The sequence below is a fragment of the Mesoplodon bidens genome (genome assembly GCF_964165515.1).
Source record: "Mesoplodon bidens genome assembly, chromosome: 4".
In the NCBI taxonomy this organism is placed as follows: domain Eukaryota; kingdom Metazoa; phylum Chordata; class Mammalia; order Artiodactyla; family Ziphiidae; genus Mesoplodon; species Mesoplodon bidens.
In genome coordinates, this window is record NC_138160.1 from 139,182,059 (window position 1) to 139,201,984 (window position 19,926).

The following is a 19,926-nucleotide window of genomic DNA, read 5'->3' on the forward strand; positions in this document are numbered from 1 at the left end:
ATGAATGCAATCCCCATCTGGGTGAGTTTTGGAGGATCTCCAGTAAAGACGCAACTTAGGATCCTGAAGGTAGGGCAACCCTTAAAAGTCCTGCCTGTTGTACTATGTGAAGTCTGACTGGCAGCTGTGCGCAGTCCACCCCAGCCTCGACACCCTGGGGCCCTCAGCCCTGATGACTCTTGCCCATCTCCTCTCCCTCCTCCAGTTTGGTTCCCAATGATCTACCTGGTTTTCAAAGAAGGTCTCAACAGCAAACTGGAGGCTGTCAGCCACCCCTTCTCCATTCTCCCTGACGTAGAAGGCCAGCAGGCGGCCGAGGGGGACCATGCTGGGGGTCACGGTCAGCCGGAGAGAGGTCACGCACACACTGACCTCTGCTGCTGGGGCTGGAGAGGGCTCTTAGACAAGTCAAAGGTTGGGAGAGACATGAAAACTCAGCATCCCACAGTAGAACCACTGATGCCCCAGTTGCCCTGGGGGTTACATAGGGTGTAGCACGAAGAGATGCCAGCCCAGGGCTGGCCCAGGGCAACTACTCCATGGATACTCACATCCCCTGTTATTTCACCCAGAAGGGAAGATAAACCCAAGAGGATGTGGGTGCACAATATCCAAAGCACCATTCAGGCCAGTGGTTCTCAACCATGGCAGTGCTATTCCCCAGGGGACATGTGGTAATTTTGGTTGTCACAACTTGGGGGTGTTACTGGCATCTAGTGGGTGGAGGCCAGGGATGCTATCCAACACCCTATAATGCACAGGACAGCCCCACAGAGAATAATCCGGCCCCAAACATCAGTAGTGTGGAGGATGAGAAAGTGACTTGGATGAGAGAGACCCTGTCTGGCGTCCTGTCTGCTCGTCTGCCTGCCTTCCTATCCATCATCCATCTAACTATCCATCCATCCATCCATCCAATTATCCATCCATCCATCCATGACTCTATCTAATCATCCATCTATCAATTTATCTATTGATGATTCTATCTATGAATCTGTCTCCCTATCTATCTATCTATCTACCTCAGTGATTCACACCCAGGAGTCACTTTTCCCCCTAGAGACATTGGTGATATCTGGAGACATTTTAGGTTGTCATACTGTGTGTAGGGGGGTTGCCACTGGCATCTAGTGGGGGGCGACCAGGGATGTTGCTCAGCACCCTACAGTGCACAGCACAGGCCTCGTCACAAAGAATATCCTGCAAGTGTCCACAGTCCCTAGTTAGGGGGTCCTGCTTTAGGCAGAAGGGCTGTGAAGAGGAGGGGGCCGGGAAGACCCAGGGGAGGAGGTGGGTCTTGTGAGGAACATATGGAGTCAAGGAGAGGGAAAAGAAGGACCCCTAAATGGGGAATCAGTCTGGGCAAAGGCAGAAGGGGCCTGGCAGATGGCAACCTGGCACAGCATGGGCCTGTGCAGGGGCCCAGCCCATGGCATCCTCAAGAGGAGCTGCCTCCAACAGCTGGTCACTGCCCAACCTCCTGGCCCCAACCTGGTCTTGCCTGGGACATGTGCCCTCCACCTTGAGGCAGGGCCCCTTCCTGGCTGCACCCTGCCTACTCCTCCTTGCTGGGGCGCCCACCCCAGTCTCAATGGTTCAGAAGGAATATAGGAACCTCCAGCCTGTGGCCTAGCTCACCTGTCTCGGAAAGGTGCATTAAGCGGATGGGTTTCTCCGGGGCTGCCCGCTTGCTTCTCTGCTGGGTGATGTGGGCAGGCTGCTGGCCCGAGAGCACAATGTTGCCCCTTGCAGCCACCTCATAGTACAGAGTGAAATTGCAGGGACACGTGGACTTCACTGGGAAATGGGCATCCTCCCCGACCTGTGGGAGACATGTAGCATGGGGAGCCATGCCTGGCACCCACAGCCCAGCACCACTGCCACAGCCTACCCTAGGGAGAAGGCCACTGTGGGGCCACAGGGAGGCCAAGAAAGCTGAGGGAGGAGCACTGGCTTCAGAGGTGAGTGCTCAGCATCTGGTCCTGGCTGTGGCCACATCCCCATGGCAACCTCAGCTGATGCTCTGTAAATGGGGCTGTGCTGTGGATGAAACGTGATAAGGGTATGGAAACTCTCAGTGAGGGCAGTGTAGTAAGGATCTGAACCTAGCCTAAGAGAGGTCTGGCCTTTGTCCCCTGCTCCTGGAAGGTGATCTTTAAGGCCTTGAAATGTCCTGCCTGATGAATCTTTGTCTACCTGGGGTCTGGGGCCACACCAGACACTAACAATATAATTTATGGTAGGGACATTGGGCCACACTATATCAGTTTGCCCTCTGGAGGGGCTGAGACTAGGGTCGGCCAGGCAGGTGGTCAGCCATGTCTATGTGACTAACCTCCAATAAAAACCCTGGACACTGAGGCTCAGGTGAACATCCCTGGTTGGCAGTACACCATGCATGTAGTCACACATTGTTGCCGGCAAAGCAACACTGTCCTTGACTCTGTCAGGGGAGGACAACTGGAAGTTCACATTCAGAACTCACCTGGCCCCTGCCTTATGATCCTCTTGCCTTTCCTGATTTTAATCTGTATCTTTCACTGTATTAAACTGTAACTGTGATTCTAACAGCTTTCAGTGATTCTGTGACTCCCTCTAGAGATTAAGGAAACTGAAAGGGGTTTGGAGACCCCCCAAATTCTGCAGTTGCGGGGGGGATGGTCTTGGGGACTATTCCCTAACTTCACAGGCACCAGTGCTGGCAATGGGCTGGAACTTCTCATTGGATATACACTTGATGAGTTGGGTTCTATCACAATCCCCGTTTCCAGAGGGGGTTTGGTCCCTTCCCAACATCAGCGACTGGTGGGGACAGGATTCAAACCCCAAAGGGCTGAAGCCAGAGCCCCATGCTTAACCTCCAAGCTGCCCTCATTCCCTGTGCTACAGCTGAGGTCTCCCAGGTCCTGTGACCTCCCCAAGAGCTTGGAGTGTGACCATATCCAACAATGAGGTTACAGGCTGCATGAGAAGTCATCCTCTGGACTTTTGCCCCAGAGGTTCCCTCCTCTGCCCCATGTTTTACAATCCATGGCTCTCCCCAAACATCTGGGCCACCCTGAATGCCCAGAGGAGGGTAATCTGAGGTGGTGAGTGGTGAGTATCATTCTCACTGTGGGTCCTTGGGCAAGTCACTTCACCTCTCTGATCCTCAGTTTCCCCATCTGTAAAATAAGGTTATATCTCCTGGACAGAAGGTCCTGAGGATCCAATGAAATGATGAATATATCATTCTCAACACCACACCTGTTCACTGTGGGTGGTTAATAAATGTCATTCTACTTCCCACTGAAGACAAGAACCCACCTGTTTAAGGAGCTGACCCAAAGGTACTCACTCCCACAGCCAAATTTGGGAAACTGGAGAAGCAGAAAGATGAATGAACTCTTCTAGAGTGTCAAGGTCATGAAAGACAAGGAAAGACCAAGAAACCATCAGACTGGAGGACACGAAATGCAGTGTGAGATCCTGCATGGGATCCTGGACCAAAAAAAGCAGGTGCCTGGAAAAACTAGGGAAATCCAATTAAAGTCCGGGGTTTAGTTAATAGTCATGTCCAGTGCTGATTTCTTAGTTTTGACAAATGTGTCATGGTTTCGTAAGATGGTAACATTAGGGGAAAGACTAACAAAGTGCCAGTGGCCTTTTTTGTCCAAGTGCAAAAGCTGATCCTAAAATTCACATGGAGATGCAAAGGATCCAGGATAACCAAAACAATCTTGAAAAAGAACAAAGTTGTAGGACTCACACTTGCCAATTTTGAAACTTACTACAAAGTTACAGTATCAAGACAGTGTGGTATTGGTATAAGGACAGACATATAGATCAATAGGATAGAACTGAGAGTCCAGAAATAAACATCTGTGGCAAATTGATTCTCATCAAGGGTGCCAAGACCTTTTGATGGGGAAAGAACAGTCTTTTCAACAGATGATTCTGAAACAACTGGATCTCCACATTCAAAAGAATGAAGTTGGACCCTACCTCACACCATATACAAAAGTTAACTCAAAATGGTTCAAAGACTTAAATATAAAAGCTAAAACCATAAACTGTTAGGAAAAAACATAGGGGTAAACCTTCATGACCTTGGATTTGGCAATGGTTTCTTTGAGATATGGCACCAAAAGCACAAACAACAAAAGAAAAATAATAGATAAATTGGATTTCACCAAAATTAAAAACCTTTGTTGCATCAAAGGACACTATCAGGAAAGTGAAAAGACAACCCACAGAATGGGAGAAAATACTTCCAAGCCATATATCTGATAAGGGTCTAATGTCCAAAATATATAAAGTACTCTCACAAAACAAAAAGACAAACAATTTAAAACACTAGGGAAAGAAAGCTGGATAAAGGATATGCAGGAACTCTCTGCACTATATGAGCAACTCTTCTGTAAGTCTAAAGTTATTCTGAAATCTGAAATGAAAAAAGGAAGCATGGTGGTAACAGATTATAACACACTGAATAATTTTTTAGAAGTTCACAAGTCCATAGGCACACTGAAAACAAGAATACAGCAAAAATAATAGTGGGGCAAGTTCTTTTTTTACCAGCTAATAAATTTAGAAGGAATGTCAGAATCATAATAAGTGCAGAAATCAGAATATCCGTCATAAAGCCAGTGTGATAACTGATTACAGCAAGAATCACCAAAGATGCCAAAGGTATTCGGTGAAAGGTTGCTGGGGCTCAGGACACTGTGGCAGGGACCTCAGAGTGTCACCCAGATTATTTATTAGCCTCACCTGCAGAGGGAAAGAGCTGGTAGGAACCAGACCCAAATCAAGGATAAGATCAGCTTCAGCAAGGGTGGGGCTGCCCAAATCTGTGCCTCCTGATGGGACTCAACAAAAGGAGTACGTACATAGTAGTTTTGCCAGAACCATGTTTTAACCTGAATCTCACTCATAATGTGGGATAATCTACAACATCACAGGCTTGAATTCTTTACAAAAGTCATGGCAATGAAAAGGCAGGGAGACTGTTCTAGATCAAGAACAATTACAGACACAGAAGAGCCAAAGGCAACTTTTAAATTGATACTGAGTAAAATGCATGCACGTATACACACATGCACACACAGGTGAGCACACACACATGTGCACATGCACAAGCATGCATCTCCAAGACATGCATACACATGCACACTCACACATGTGTGCACATGTGCAGGCATGCATGGGTGTGTACACACACTATATATAAACTATATCTCAAGGACACCTTTGAGAATCTGAATATTGCCTGTGAATTAAACAATATGATTGAGTTAATATAATTTTCTTAGATATAACAATGACCTTGCGGTCATGTTGAGGAATGTCCCTATTTCTAAGACATATTATGCTCAAGTATTTAAGAGTGAAGCATCATATCTGTAATTTACTTTCAAATATTGCAGCCAAAAAAGGTGGAGGGCTTCCCTAGTGGCGCAGTGGTTGAGAGTCGGCCTGCCAATGCAGGGGACATGGGTTCGTGCCCCGGTCTGGGAAGATCCCACATGCCGCGGAGCGGCTGGGCCTGTGAGCCATGGCTGCTGAGCCTGCGCATCCAGAGCCTGTGCTCCTCAACCGGAGAGGCCACAACAGTGAGAGGCCCGCGTACCACAAAAAATAACAATAATAATAATAATAAATAAATAAATAAGGTGGAAAGAAATAGATGGATAAATAGGTGAGTGGATGGATGAATGGGTAGATGATGGGTGGGTGAATGGGTAGTAGGTGGATGATGGGTGCATGGGTGGGTAGATGGGAGGATAGATGGATGGATGTATGGATGGGTGGATGTATGGATGGGTGGGTGGGTGGATGGACGGGTTGATGGGTGGATGGGTGGGTTGAGGATGGATGGATGGGTTGATGGGTGGTAGGTGGATGGATGGGTGGGTAGATGGGAGGATGGATGGATGGGTGGGGGGGTGCATAGATGGGTGGGTGGATGGGTGGATGGAGAGATAAATAGATGAGTGGATGGATGGGTGGATGGGTAGGTAGGTGAGTGGGTGGGTGGGTAGACTGATGGAGGAAAAATATTAATTCATAAATCTAGGTGAAAAGCATATGGTTATTTATTATACTTTTTTTTATTTCTCTCTAAATTTGCAAATATCCTCCTTATAACAACACCCAAACAAAAGTCTCTTTCTGTTTGAGATGTTGGGGAAATAAAAGAAGGAAAGAGTGCAAATCTTTTTCTTCTTCTCACGAACTAACCCCATGGCATCAGAGCAACCCTAAAATATTGGGGTGACAGCCCCATTTACAGAGCAACTCCTCCCTGCACATCCCTTGGTGCTGGAGGAAGAAGAATGGGCCCCAACACAGAGCTGGGACTGCACCAAGCATGGCCACTCTTGCCTCAATGCCCTGAGGTCACACTCAGGGCCCCTCGATGACAGTCTGGGACGGGGAGAGCTGGCGCCTGCTGACCTGACTGAGGCAGGACAGAGGTGTCCCTCCAAGAAGAAACTGAGTGGCCCAGCCAAGTCCTCGCCTACGGGAACAGCGGTCCCAGCAGACATGACACAGGACTCCTTCCCACCCCCACAAGAAGGTGGCCAACACCAGCATCCCTACGCTGCACAGATGGTTAAACAGTATTAAAACAAGAACAGCGTGTGCAGCCAAGCTGGGCATGATCTCACTGGAGTTTCTCATTCTCATAACCCCCATAGAGGGCCACTAGGCCCAGGGAATAGGCAGCCCTGCCACCTCAGTTCCTCCGAGCTGCATCCCAGGGGCCCCTCGGGTCTGGGCAGCACCCTCGGAGAGGGGATCTCAGAAGTTTACAGGGCTGGTAGGGCCTGGGAGTCCCATTGGCAAGTGGTTTCCATTAGGGGCAATGCTGGCAAGCCTGTCACCACCCACGGCAGCCGGGCTCAGCCCACAGAGCATCAATTAGGGGAATTAACAGAGTGCTTTATAAAACATACATATACGTATATATCGCTTAATAGGTGAGGGGACAAACAAACCGCAGTTGATCCAAACCATATGATGCAATATAAGTTGCCACGAAAATGAAAGCCCCTCTCAAGTCAGGAAAAGACTCGGAGGTAGTTCGATGCAAATTGCTAAGTGAAAGAAGCCAATCTGGGGACTTCGCTGGTGGTCCAGTGGCTAAGACTCCACACTCCCAATGCAGGGGGCCTGGGTTCAATCCCTGGGCAGGGAACTAGATCCCACATGTCTCAACTAAAAAAGATCCCACATGCCACAATGAAGATCCTGCAAGTGGCAACAAAGATCCCACATGCTGCAACTAAGACCCAGCACAGGACTTCCCTGGTGGCCCAGTGGTTAAGAATCCACCTGCCAATGCAGGGGACACAGGTTCAATCCCTGGTCCAGGACGATCCCACATGCCGCAGAGCAATTAAGCCCATGCGCCACAACTACTGAGCCCACGTGCCACAACTATTGAAGCCCACGTGCCTAGAGCCCGTGCTCCACAACAAGAGAAGCCACCGCAATGAGAAGCATGCAGACCACAATGAAGAGTAGCCCCCGCTCATTGCAACTAGAGAAAGCCCTCGTGCAGCAACGAAGACACAACACAGCCAAAAAAAAAAAAAAAAGACCCATTGCAGCCAAATAAATAAATATTTTTTTAAAAAAGAAGAAGACAATCTGAAAAGGACACACACTGTATAATTCTGACTCTATGACATTCCGGAAAAAGAAAAAGTATAAAGACAGTGAAAAGCTCAGCGTTTGCCAGGGGTTGGAGGGAGGGAGGGATGAACAGGTAGAGCACAGTGGATTTTTCGGGAAGTGAAACGATTCTGTATGACACTGTAACGGTGGATACGTGACACTGTGCATTTGTCATAAAATGTGCACCACCAAGAGGGAACCCTGACATACATTGGGGACTTTAGTTCATAATCACTTATTAATAGCAGCTCATCAATTTTAACAGATGGTAATAATCAGGGAAACTGCGTGCAGGGGAAGTGAGTGTATGGGAAGTCTCCCTATTTTCTGCTCAGTGTTTACAGATCCCTATTTCCACACACATCTTCACACATCTTACTTAATTTGGATCGTGGAATAATAGACTTGGGAAGAACTAATGTGAGACCCAGCTCTGAGTTCGTCTCATCTTTGCACTCGGTGTATCTGCAAGTGTCTGGTGGGTGACTTCTGGTGCCTTTGCACAAGAAACTCCAGACAGTGGGGAACCAGGGCCAACAGGACCCTGAGGGCAGGTGACATCACAGTAAACCCTGGCCTTGGCCTAAATGTCCATCATAAATAAATTACAGGCATTCATTCCACGGAATACTCCCCTTGCCAGAGGGATGGGGCTCCTGTGTCAGCATCAGCATTAACCCTGCTGGGGCATGTGCAGGCTCCCTGGAGGCACGTGCGTGCTGCTTCTTGGGCCCCGTCCTGCTTGAGAAGGGCACACCTGAAAGCCTTACCTGCAAGGGGAGGGAGGGCGGCTGCAGCTGCAGGTAGCACTGGCTGGGGGAGTACCAGCTGCTGAGGGAGAGGTAGCTGGGCAGGTACTGGGCCCCCACGAGCTTTCCACCGAGTGCTGTCACCTTGGTCTAAAAAAGAGAGGGTATTTGATCAAGGCTTGGATGCTTGGTGTAGGAAGGGGGTCTTAATCAGGCTTATGTAATGAAACCCCAATAAAAACTGTGGACACCGAGGTGGGAATGAGCATCCCTATTGGCAGTGCTCTGTGTGTAGTATCAGGAGGGTGATGTGTCCCAACTCCATGCTTCTGCCTGCCCTGCCCTGCCCTGCAGCAAGATTTTCTCATGCTCCAATTTCCCTTTGGAGAACCTCTTCCCCAATTCTTAGAGTATGGGGTCCAGTGTGGCTAGCTTGTTCTTCCCCAGCTCCACGGGAAGCAAGTGTCCAAGGCTGGCCACAGGGTGTTGGGGGTTGGCTCAGGCAATGACAGGTGGCCCACGTTGCCACTGAGAGACAGTTCCATCATGGACATATTAGGGAAGCCCATGTCCTGGGCTTGCCAGCAGCCTCAGTGGCTTCTCGGAGGGTATAACCTGCTTGGGAAGTGAGCACAGGGGAGATGGTGGTCAGGAGAGGGAGAAGCCGCACTGGACAGCATCCCCAGAGCTCTGGACGCTGCTCCACCTGGAGCTCTCCATCCTCCCCCTTCATGCCCCAGGGACTGGCAGTTATATTACTTTTGCTCCTTTGGGAGTTTGAACCTGTTGCCTTCACTTGCTGCTGGAAAAGTGTGGCTAACACAAGAGAGATGCCAGAAGTGGGGGCAGGAACGGGGTAGTCTAAGACCTCTGTGTGATAAAGAATAAAGAAGCTGCGGGCTTCCCTGGTGGCACAGTAGTTAAGAATCCACCTGCCAATGCAGGGGACACGGGTTTGAGCCCTGGTCTGGGAAGATCCCACATGCCGCGGAGCAACTAAGCCCGTGCGCCACAACTACTGAGCCTGCACTCTAGAGCCCACGAGCCACAGCTACTGAAGCCCATATGCCTAGAGCCCATGCTCCACAACAAGAGAAGCCACCGCAGTGAGAAGCCCACACCTCAATGAAGAGTAGCCCCCACTCACCACAACTAGAGAAAAGCCTGCGTGCAGCAACAAAGACCCAACACAGCTTAATTAATTAATTGATTAATTAATTTAAAAAAGAAGCTGGCCCACCTTTATCTCAGTTACTGGCAGATAGCCTCTGAACCCCTAAAATTTCCCAAGTGATGCGGGTGTCTTTGTTATTCATGGTGGGTCCTGATAATGTGAGCTAATGAGATAATTCAGGATGGGGACAGTCATGCCAGAAAGACCAATCATGGGATTAGAGGGTTGGGGCTTTGAGCCACGTGATATGGTATCAACTTGACCTCTAGGGAGGGGAGGCGGCTAGAGACTGAGTTCAGTCATGGGGCCAATGATTAATCAATCAAGCCTATGTAATGAAACCCCAATAAAAACTGTGGACACTGAGGTGGGAGTGAGCATCCCTATTGGCAGTGCTCTGTGTAGTGTCAGGAGGGTGACGTGTCCCGACTCCATGGGGACAGCACACGAAGCTACAAATTTGGGACTCTCCCAGCTCTCATCCTATGCATGTGTGTCTCTCTCTTTGGTTGGTCCTAATTTGTATCTTTTTGCTATAATAAAACTGTAATTGCAAAAAATACAAACTTCCAGTTATAAATTCAGTCCTGGGGATGTAATGTACAGCATGGTGTCTATACTTAATAATATTGTATTGTACATTTGAGAAAGTTGCTAAAAGAATAGATCTTAGAGGTTCTCATCACAAAAAAAAAAAGTGTAACTATGTATGGTAACTGGACATACTGTGGTGTCATTTCACAATATATACATACATTAAATCATTATGTTGAACACCTGAAATGAATATAATGTTACATGTCCACAGGTGCTGTAATTGTAAGGTAGTGGGGTAGCAGGAACCTCCAAATTTGTAGCCAGGTGGTAAAAAGTGTCGGTGGCCTGGGGATCCCTGGCTGTTAAAAATCTTTAAGGCGGGCTTCCCTGGTGGCGCAGTGGTTGAGAGTCCGCCTGCCGATGCAGGGGACGCGGGTTCGTGCCCCGGTCAGGGAAGATCCCACATGCCGTGGAGCGGCTGGACCTGTGAGCCATGGCCGCTGAGCCTGCGCGTCTGGAGCCTGTGCTCCGCAACGGGAGAGGCCACAACAGTGAGAGGCCCGTGTACCACAGACACACAAAAAAAATCTTTAAGGACATGTTGCCCACAGGGGACATAGTGACCACAAGTGTCCTTGGCTCCCACCTACACATTTATTCTCAGCTGCCTTCTGTCCCCACCATCCCAGTGTCCGTGGGACCACCACGCCTACCACCAGCTATAGAGATGAGGGCTGGGACATCCTCTTTACCACTCCTGCTCGTCCCTCCCCTGACAAGGGGACACCAGGTCCTGCCAATTCTACCTCCACTGCTCCAGGCTCAGTGTCCTCTCCATCATCACCTCCCATCTGCCCCCCTGTGGCCCCACCCAGACATCCCCCACTATGGGCACTGGAGTGACAGAATGCCTTCTGGGTAAGCCCTGAGCACCCCTGTGAGGTGAAGGGAAGCCCCACTGGCTCCCTCTTCCATATCTTCTTGAAATGGCTTGGCTAGCTGAGCATTTGCAGGATCCAATTACACTAGGACTGTGGGCCTCTGGGGCTCTGCATATGCTGTTCCACCTTCCTGGAAGCAGCCTGGCTGAACCTCCCCCTTGTCAGGAGTCCACCTGGGAAGATCCCCTCACAGGAGCCAGGCACCCTCATCTCTTCTCAGCCTCCCACCTCACTCTGGGGTGGTTGGGTTATCTGACTCACTATCAGCCTCCCCCATCAGACTTTGAAGTCCCTCAGGGCAGGGGCAAGACCCAGGTCCACTGGCCCAGTGCCCGAGCATGGCCTGGAGGAGGGACCAAATCCATGCCTGCTGGCTGAATGACAAGGGTCTAGGTGACTCACCCACCTCCAGCCACACGTGTTGGGCTGACACAGGGATGGAGGGGATTTCAAACCCTACCAGCCCACCCCGGGACACAGACTCGGTGGTGTATATGTTGTCCTTTGGCGTCAGCTCTGCCCTGATCTGGACCGTCACCCCCTCAGCCGGGCTGCCGTCTGGGTAGGACAGTTCCACCTGGAAGGAGTCACCAATGATTCAACGTGGTTAGGGTTGCAACACTTCCCAAACAGATCTATAGATTCAACCCAATCCCCCAGCAGACTCCCAGCCAGCTTCCTTGCAGCAATCAACAATCTAATGTTAAAATTCATACGGAATTGCAAGTGGCCCCAAACAGCCAAAGCAATCCTGAAAAAGAACCAAGAACTCATACATCCCAATTTCAAAACTTACTACAAAGGTACAGTAATCAAGACACGTGATACTGGTACAAGGACAGATATGCAGACCAGTGGAGTAGAAGAAAAGAGAGTCCAGATATAAATCCACCCATCTATAGTCAATTGATTCAAAAAAATAAGATTAAAATATGGTGAGGGGGAATTCTCTGGCAGTCCAGTGGTTAGGACTCCATGCTTCCACTGCAGGGGGCATAGGTTCAATTCCTGCTCAGGGAACTAAGATCCTGCATGCCGAGTGGCACAGCAAAAAAAAGAAAAGAAAAAGATTATAGTCAATTGATTTACGACAAGGGTGCCAAGACCATTCAATGGGGAAAGAACAATTCCTTCAACTAGTGGTTCTGGGACAACTGGATCTCCACATGCAAAAGAATGCAGTTGAACCCCTACCTCACACCATATACCAAAATTAACTCAAAATGGATCAGAGACCTAAATGTAATGGCTAGAACTACAAAACACTTCAAAGATAACATAGGGGAAAACTTTTATGACCTTAGACTTGGCAAAGAAGTCACAAGGCACAAATCACCACATGCCAGCCATTCTCCTGGTGCCATAGCCAGGTAGGAATGGGGAGGGCAATGCCATGGACAGTTCCATGTGACTCTCAGACCTCACTCATTCAGGCAGGTAGAAAAGGCAGTCAGAATGAGGGGTTCAGATATTGTGAAGAAATATGGTCAGTGGTTCCTGAAGGACCCTGGAGCACCCCTCAACTGTGTAGGTATCTGGTGATGGGGTGACCAGCTTCAGCTCCGTTCTTTAAGGCAGACAGTAGAAAATTTCTTAGGTGTAGGTGAAATGCTCCCCTTTCACTGAATGGACAGCTCCAAGCCCCCTCTTCATACACAATCTGACCCTGCACATGGTGCCTTAGCTTCTACTCAAGCTGGTACCCTCAAAGCCAGGGGCACACAAGCCGTGTCTCTGTGTGTGGGACAGTGGGAGCTGAGATCTCATCATGGAGGAGAAAACAGAGGTCCCAGAGCAGAGCAGGAGAAGCAGGACACAGCATGAGGACAGACTGCTAGGATCCTATGGGTGACCCATGGAACATAAAAGGGTACAGGGGTGTGGGTGCTGGGCAGAGGCAGGGCTTAGAGGGCATGGCCAGCTTCCCCCTGAGGTGATGCTAGGCTGCACTGGCCTTGACTCCCCCAGCTGCAATTGAAACAGACGCCCCAGTTCAGCAATTAGGATAAGGATCTCGAATTTCTAGTCACCTCAAACTTTACTGTGTAGAAAAAATGGTGTGGTGGGTGGGAGGGAGATGGGGGCTTGTTCAAAATGCTGTTCCCACAGGGGGTCTGAGTCAGTCTGTGTCAGGGACGGGGATCTGCCTTTCAGGGACTTAGCTATTAAGTCATCCAGAGATAAAGTCAACCCAGTTAAGGAAGGTGATTTAATAAGTGGATACGTTTGGTAGTGTATATAGGAGGGAGATGCAAGAGGGAGGAAATATGGGGATATATGTATATGTATAGCTGACTCACTTTGTTATAAAGCAGAAACTAACACACAATTGTAAAGCAATTATACTCCAATAAAGATGTTAAAAAGATAATAATAATAAGTGGATACATAGCATCCTGATTTAACGCTCTAGGTACGGGAATGTCTAACTATGTGGATTAAAGTAAACCATGCTTTTAGGTGGAGCAGAATGTCCAGTGTCCCCTGCCCTGGGTACCAGCTCTCATCACACTCAGCAAAGCAGTCCCTTGATCCCAAGAGGGCAAAAGTTCTGCTGGCATAATCAAACGGCGTAGTATTCAGCCAAGTCACGGCTGTGGGGCCCACGGCATGCACTGCAGTGGTTACACAGTGGTCCTTGGGCAGGAGCTGGGCTGGGAGGCAGCACAGAGCCTGTGACCTTGACAGCCCCTGCTGGGCACCATGCCCAGGGCTTACCTTCCCCACGTAGGACAGACCCGGCTTAAACTGCTTCCTGGTGTCCTTGGAGTACCGGACATCCACCAGCTGTCTCTGGACGGGGGTGGAGTCATCAAAAGCCACCTGTTGGCTACCATCCGTGCTGGTCACCATGGCCCAGATGCTGACGGTGCCCCGGAAGTGCTCAGGGACATCAGCCAGGATCATGTCCTTCACGCAGATGTTGAAGTCCTGGGAGCCGTGGATCTGGAGGCGGGAAACACACAGGTTGTGCTCGCAGGGAGCTGGAGTGGCTTTGAGAGACGACTCGCAAGCACAGAGCTCAAGTAGGTGACTCGGGACTTCCCTAGTGGTCCAACGGTTAAGACTGCATGCTCCCAATCTGGGGGGCCCAGGTTCGATCCCTGGTCAGAGAACCAGATCCCACATGCCGCAACGAAGATCCCGCGTGCCGCAACTAAGACCAGGTGCAGCCAAATAAATAAAAAAAAAAAGTAGGTGGGTCTGGTGGCTTGGAGGGCCAGGGGGACACTCGGTGACCCACCTGACCTATGCTGTGAGTCGCTGCGTGGGGACTGAATCCCTGGCTGGACATGCATTATGTCCCAGGAGGAAGGGAGTCAGCTCCTTGGGCAGAAGGTGAGACAACCCCTCGGGCCAGACTGCAGGCAGGGACTTGAACCTGGTCAGCCACACTCTGGAGCACTGGCTCGCCTCCCACGCCTGGAGTACAGAACCCCCTCAATCAACCCCTATCTCAGGACCTGGGGGCAGAGGCTGGCAAATAATCCACATCCACAAACAGCTGTGGAGTGAATTACTCAGTAAAGGAGAAAATTAAGGCAAGGGCCACCAGGGGCAGCCTCCAGGGACAATGGCTAGGATACCAAGGGCACCAACACCAGGCACAAAAGAGGTGAGGGGCCAGGGTGTCTACTCCACAGAAGAGAAGTCTCAAGGACAGAGAGGGGTGACACATCCTAGGCGGCAAAGGGATGAAGAAGTAGCTTCGGGTGGAAATGGGAAGGAGGTGGTGCTGACAGGGTTTAATGCCTACAGGGACACAGAATCTCCAAGATGTGTTTGTATGTTACATAGTAGCACACTCACAACTTAATGTTAAGTTGAAAAAGAAAAACAAAAAACAGGTTATAAAACTTTACACGCACGGGAACGTGAAATCATGCAGCCACTTTGGAAAACAGTCTGGGAGTTCTTCAAACAACTAAACATAGAGACACCACTGAGAGACTGAATATACAAATGGACCAGGGCCAGATAATACAGAAAAAAAGAGAACTCGGACCCACACTCTGCAGGCACCAGCAAGAAAGCCAACCCATTACAGTTGGCTGTCCGTATTCGCGGTTCCGCATTTGCGGATTCAACCAACTTCAAAGAGTTTCAATCTGGGATCCTGGGATGCAGAATCCTCAGACATGGGAGGGCCAACTGTATCTACAAGTCAGACTTGTAAGAAGTCAGACCCCTATCTCAATAGCAACCAAACAATAACCCCCATAACAACAAACCCCAAATGGCCAGGACCAGATTAATAACTGACATTTTTTTCTGATTTTGGCTCCCACTTCCATCTTAGGACCAATTGGAAAAAGCCAAATATGCACCCCTCATCAATCACTTTGGATGCCTGCTTCTAGTTACCCGCCCATGACTTCTGCACACCAGTAGCCTCCCATCATGGCACACTGGAAGCCTTCCCTTTCTTTCACTATAAAGCCTTCCCACTTCTCCACCTGCCTTTGAGTCTCTACCAGACACAGGTGATGGTGGCTGACTCCCTTGCTGCAAGCTTCGAATAAATAGCCTTTGCTTGTTCTTGTTTGGGCGGTCTTCATTTAATTGCACACCATACAACCCAGGGATTCTAAATCCAAGAGAAATGAAAACATCTGGCCACACAAAAACTTGTACATGAATGTTCATAGCATCATCCATAAGAGCCGAAAAGTAGAAACAACTCAAATGTCCATCAGCTAATGAACGGATAAACAAAATGTGGTCCAACCACGCAGCAGAATATTACTCAGCCATAAAAAAGGATGAAGTACCTACACACAATACAATGTGGATGAACCTTGAAAACATCAGGCTGAGTGAAAGAAACCAGACACAAAAGGTCACGTGATGCATGATTCCATTTATATGAAATGTCCAGAAATCCACAGAGACAAAGCATGTAAGTAAGTGGTTGCCAGGGGCTGGAGATGCAAACAGGGCTTAACTGCAAAAGGATGTGAGAGATTGGCAGGGGTGGGGGGACTGTTAGCAGAAATATTCTAAAACTGTATGGTGGTGGTTGTACAACTCTGTAATATACTAAAAACCACTGACTCGTACATTCTATATGGGGATTTGAATTATATGATATGTGAATTATGTCTCAAGAAAACTTTTTTTTTAACTTTACACATGACATCCTAAGAGGAAACACATCAAAGTACCGATAGTGGCTGTGTCTGCCTATCAGAGGACAAGTCGACTTTATTACTTCTTTTTTATATGTTCTAGCCTCTATGTTCAGCCTGCAGGAATTTTATCATCGGAATATCCCCACCATCTAAACTGTTTTGGAAAGCAAAATAAAACGGACGACCACAGAGCTGAAGCTGGTGGGAAGGGACCCACCGAGTGGGTCGGGGTTCCTACTCCTCACCTTGGTGGTCCTAAGGATGGGGCGCCCCACCTCCTGGCTGTAGTACCCCACGCCATTTACAGTCATGTTGATGGTTAAAGTCCCCGAGACAGGTTTCCCAAAGGTATACCTGGAACGAAAGGACAAAGGGTAGTAAGTTTCACAAGCAGGAGATGCCCAGGGGATAGCGGGGGAGGGGTCAGTTTCAGGAAGGCCAGGCCCCGCAAGATGTGATCAGTGGTACAGTGGCTAATCCAGGGATGCTTCCCATCCTACATTCCATCCTTACAGCCCTCCCTGTAGCCCTGAGTAAGGACAGATCATGTCAGAGCCCTGTGATCCTCTTCACCAAGCCTCATGTTGGACAGAAAAAGAGACCAAGGGTCAGAGAGGAACTCTGGACAAAAGCAGCAGGGTATATGAGACAGCCACTGAGGTTGGCCACACATTGGAGCAAGGCAGCCCAGAAGATCAAGCAACCATGGACAACAGGAAAGCCTGGCTGGGCTTAAGTGCCCAGGGAGTTCAACTTTGAACCAGAGATCTGATCTCTCTGAGCTTTGGTTTCCTCACCAGGAGAATGAGAATAAAAACATCCTCTCAGGGATGTTGGTAAAATACTTAAATATATGTATATCATGCCTGATGCAATGGAGACACCTGTTTACTGGGACACAGGGGCAAAATGGGGGCAAAATGGGAGCAAAATTTAAAAAATAACACCCAGAATTTTGATAGTATTTTCTAGACTATAAAATGTGTGTATCCAGCAGCACTATTTACAATTTCCAGGACATGGAAGCAACCTAAGTGTCCATCAACAGATGAATGGATAAAGAAGATGTGGCACATATATACATTGGAATATTACTCAGCCGTAAAAAGACACGAAATTGAATTATTTGTAGTGAGGTGGATGGACCTAGAGTCTGTCATACAGAGTGAAGTAAGTCAGAAAGAGAAAAACAAATATCGTATGCTAACACATATATATGGAATCTAAAAAAAAAAAAAAAAAAGGTTCTGATGACCCTAGGGACAGGACAGGAATAAAGACACAGACGTAGAGAATGGACTTGAGGACATGCACGGGGAGGGGGAAGGCTAAGCTGGGACGAAGTGAGAGAGGGGCATGGACATATATACACTACCAAATGTAAAACAGATAGCTAGTGGGAAGAAGCCACTTAGCACAGGGAGATCAGCTCCATGCTTTGTAACCACCTAGAGGAGTGGGAAAGGGAGGGTGGGAGGGAGATGCAAGAGGGAAGGGATACGGGGATATATGTATATGCATAGCTGATTCACTTTGTTATACAGCAGAAACTAACACAACAATGTAAAGCTATTATATTCCAATAAAGATGTAAAAAAAAAAAGTGTGTATCCAGCACGTCCTGGATTTTAAAACACACACAGCCAGGGGAGACACATGAGGGAGAAGTCTCAGCCACAACCTCCGCCAGGTGGCAGAGATGGGGCGGGGACACGGGCCATGTAGGGCTCTCCCAGGGGCCCCAGAAAGGGACAGAGCCTCTTGACTCCCTCTGGTCGACCCTCACATCGGGCTCCGTCAACAGCCTGGTCATTAGGCGGGTCAGCCCACTGGCTGTAGGTCAGCCCACCGGCTGTGGATGCTGCCCACAGGCTAAGGGGCATGCCCTAGGGGAGGGCCATGTCCTAGGGGTAGGGGCTTCCCTGGAGGAGGGGCGTGTCCTAGGGGAGGAGCATTGCCTGGGAAGGGGTGGGTCCTAGGGGAGGGGTGTGCCCACAGTGGGAGGGGCTCACCGACAGTGGCCTCCTCTTTCTCACCTGGCCCGCACAGTGCCGGTCTCACAAGTGTCCAGGTCCTGGATATATCGGGGAGGGTCAATAAGGAGCTCAAACTTTGGCAACACTGAAGGGAGAGAGCAGAGAGGAGGGAGGCAGGGTGGCTTCCACCTCTGGGGTGGCCCCAGAAGGGTACTGGAGATGTGGGAGGGAAGAACACAAAGCCAACTCTGGGGTCTCTATGCTGCTGATACCATAGGAATCCACACCACCCGTTGTTGAGCACGGGCAGCTCTCTGGGGATTTTGCCAGCCACATCTATTTCCTATCTTTGGGGGACCAGCACTTCGTTTTTCTCAGGGGGCCATGTATCATCAGTTTTAGGCCACCTGAACTGAGTGCAGCCAATTCCAGCCCATCCCAGGGGTGCACAAGTAGCCAGGCTTCTGGACCCGTCAGGGGCATCCTGAGGGTGCTTGCAGCTGGAAAAGGTCACTCTTTGCTGCCCTGGGCACATCCAGCCATCTCGTCCCCCTGCACAGCCCACGGAGAGATGGACACCAAGGAGCAGAATGGAGGAAACATGAAGACTCTGGTCCTGAGAGCTTGTTACATGAGCCTATAAACCTTTCCTTTTGCTTACTGGGTCTGCACCAGGCTTCTGTTGCTTGCAACCCATAACCCTGACCTCTAAGGATTTTCCTTCCAAGACCTGCCTCGTGAAAGGAAGAGAAATCCTTGACCCCATCAGGGAGAATTTTAGCACAGAAGCAGAGTATGTGGCTCTGGCCCAGGTTCATTCCCCAGCTCTTATTACTTGAGCAGTTTCCTTAACAGCTCTCTCAGTCTCAGTTTACCCATCTGTAAAATGGAGATACCTCATAGGTTCAGGACAAGGATGAAAGAACAAAAGGAAGTGACAACCTTAAAAAGGAAGGACAGTCGGACACCTGCTGCAACATGGATGAACCTTGAGGACATTACGCTCCGTGAAATAAGCTACTCACAAAAAGACAAATACCTTACGATTCTACTCATATGAAGTCATATATTTTACAATTTTTTTTTAAAGGACATGACAAAGGCCCATATCGTGCCTGGCCCTACTGAGCCCTCAGTGAATGAGGCTCCTGCCATCTTCCCCCTTGTCATGTGTGTTGTCACTAGGGCTGTGGTTTCTCCGAGACCTGAAATCCTAGGGCCCTAAGATTCTCTGACTTACCATACTTCTGAACTTCAAAGGACTTGTTGTACACGTGGCCTTGCATTTCGACAAAAACGAACCATTCTCCCAGTACCGGCTGGTCAGACAAGGGGAAGGTCATGTTGGTGATGCCTGTGTGAAGAGAGACGCCCCCCCTCATCCTGGGGCAAGTGAGTGGGCAGAGGGCCTGGCATCTGGAGGTGAGGTCAGGGCAGAGGCGCCCCGGGGACCCTGCGCCTCCCCCTGGCCGAGCAGTCCCTCGGGGAAGCCAGAAGCCACCCGAGGCTGGCGGGGATTTGAGCAGAACAAGCACCTCTGCAGTCTGAAGGGGAAGCAGCGAGACACTGCACCTTGGGCTCCTGGGGGACCCCTGAGGCCAAGGCCAGGGGCAGGCAGCTCTGCTCCCCACCCGAGTCGTTCCCTTGGTGACAGAGAATCACACAAGCCCTGTCCCTACTTGGCAGCCCTCTCTAGGCATCTCAGAATCAGGAAGAGGGAAATGGACATGGAGAGGGGTCAAGGCCAGGCCA

General features: G+C 49.5%; 1 protein-coding gene across 1 annotated transcript in view; it reads right to left on the reverse strand.

The window, feature by feature from the left end:
* CPAMD8 (C3 and PZP like alpha-2-macroglobulin domain containing 8) overlaps nt 1-19,926 on the reverse strand; it is a 100,883-nt gene that overhangs the window by 65,124 nt on the left and 15,833 nt on the right. Inside the window, exons 8-15 of the mRNA XM_081233152.1 lie at nt 19,415-19,528; nt 18,235-18,319; nt 16,444-16,552; nt 13,785-14,012; nt 11,473-11,643; nt 8,436-8,564; nt 1,639-1,822; nt 226-398 (exon numbers count right to left, since the gene is read on the reverse strand). Of these exons, the coding sequence (XP_081089278.1) occupies nt 226-398; nt 1,639-1,822; nt 8,436-8,564; nt 11,473-11,643; nt 13,785-14,012; nt 16,444-16,552; nt 18,235-18,319; nt 19,415-19,528 (1,193 nt within the window). The remainder of the gene's footprint in view (nt 1-225; nt 399-1,638; nt 1,823-8,435; nt 8,565-11,472; nt 11,644-13,784; nt 14,013-16,443; nt 16,553-18,234; nt 18,320-19,414; nt 19,529-19,926) is intronic.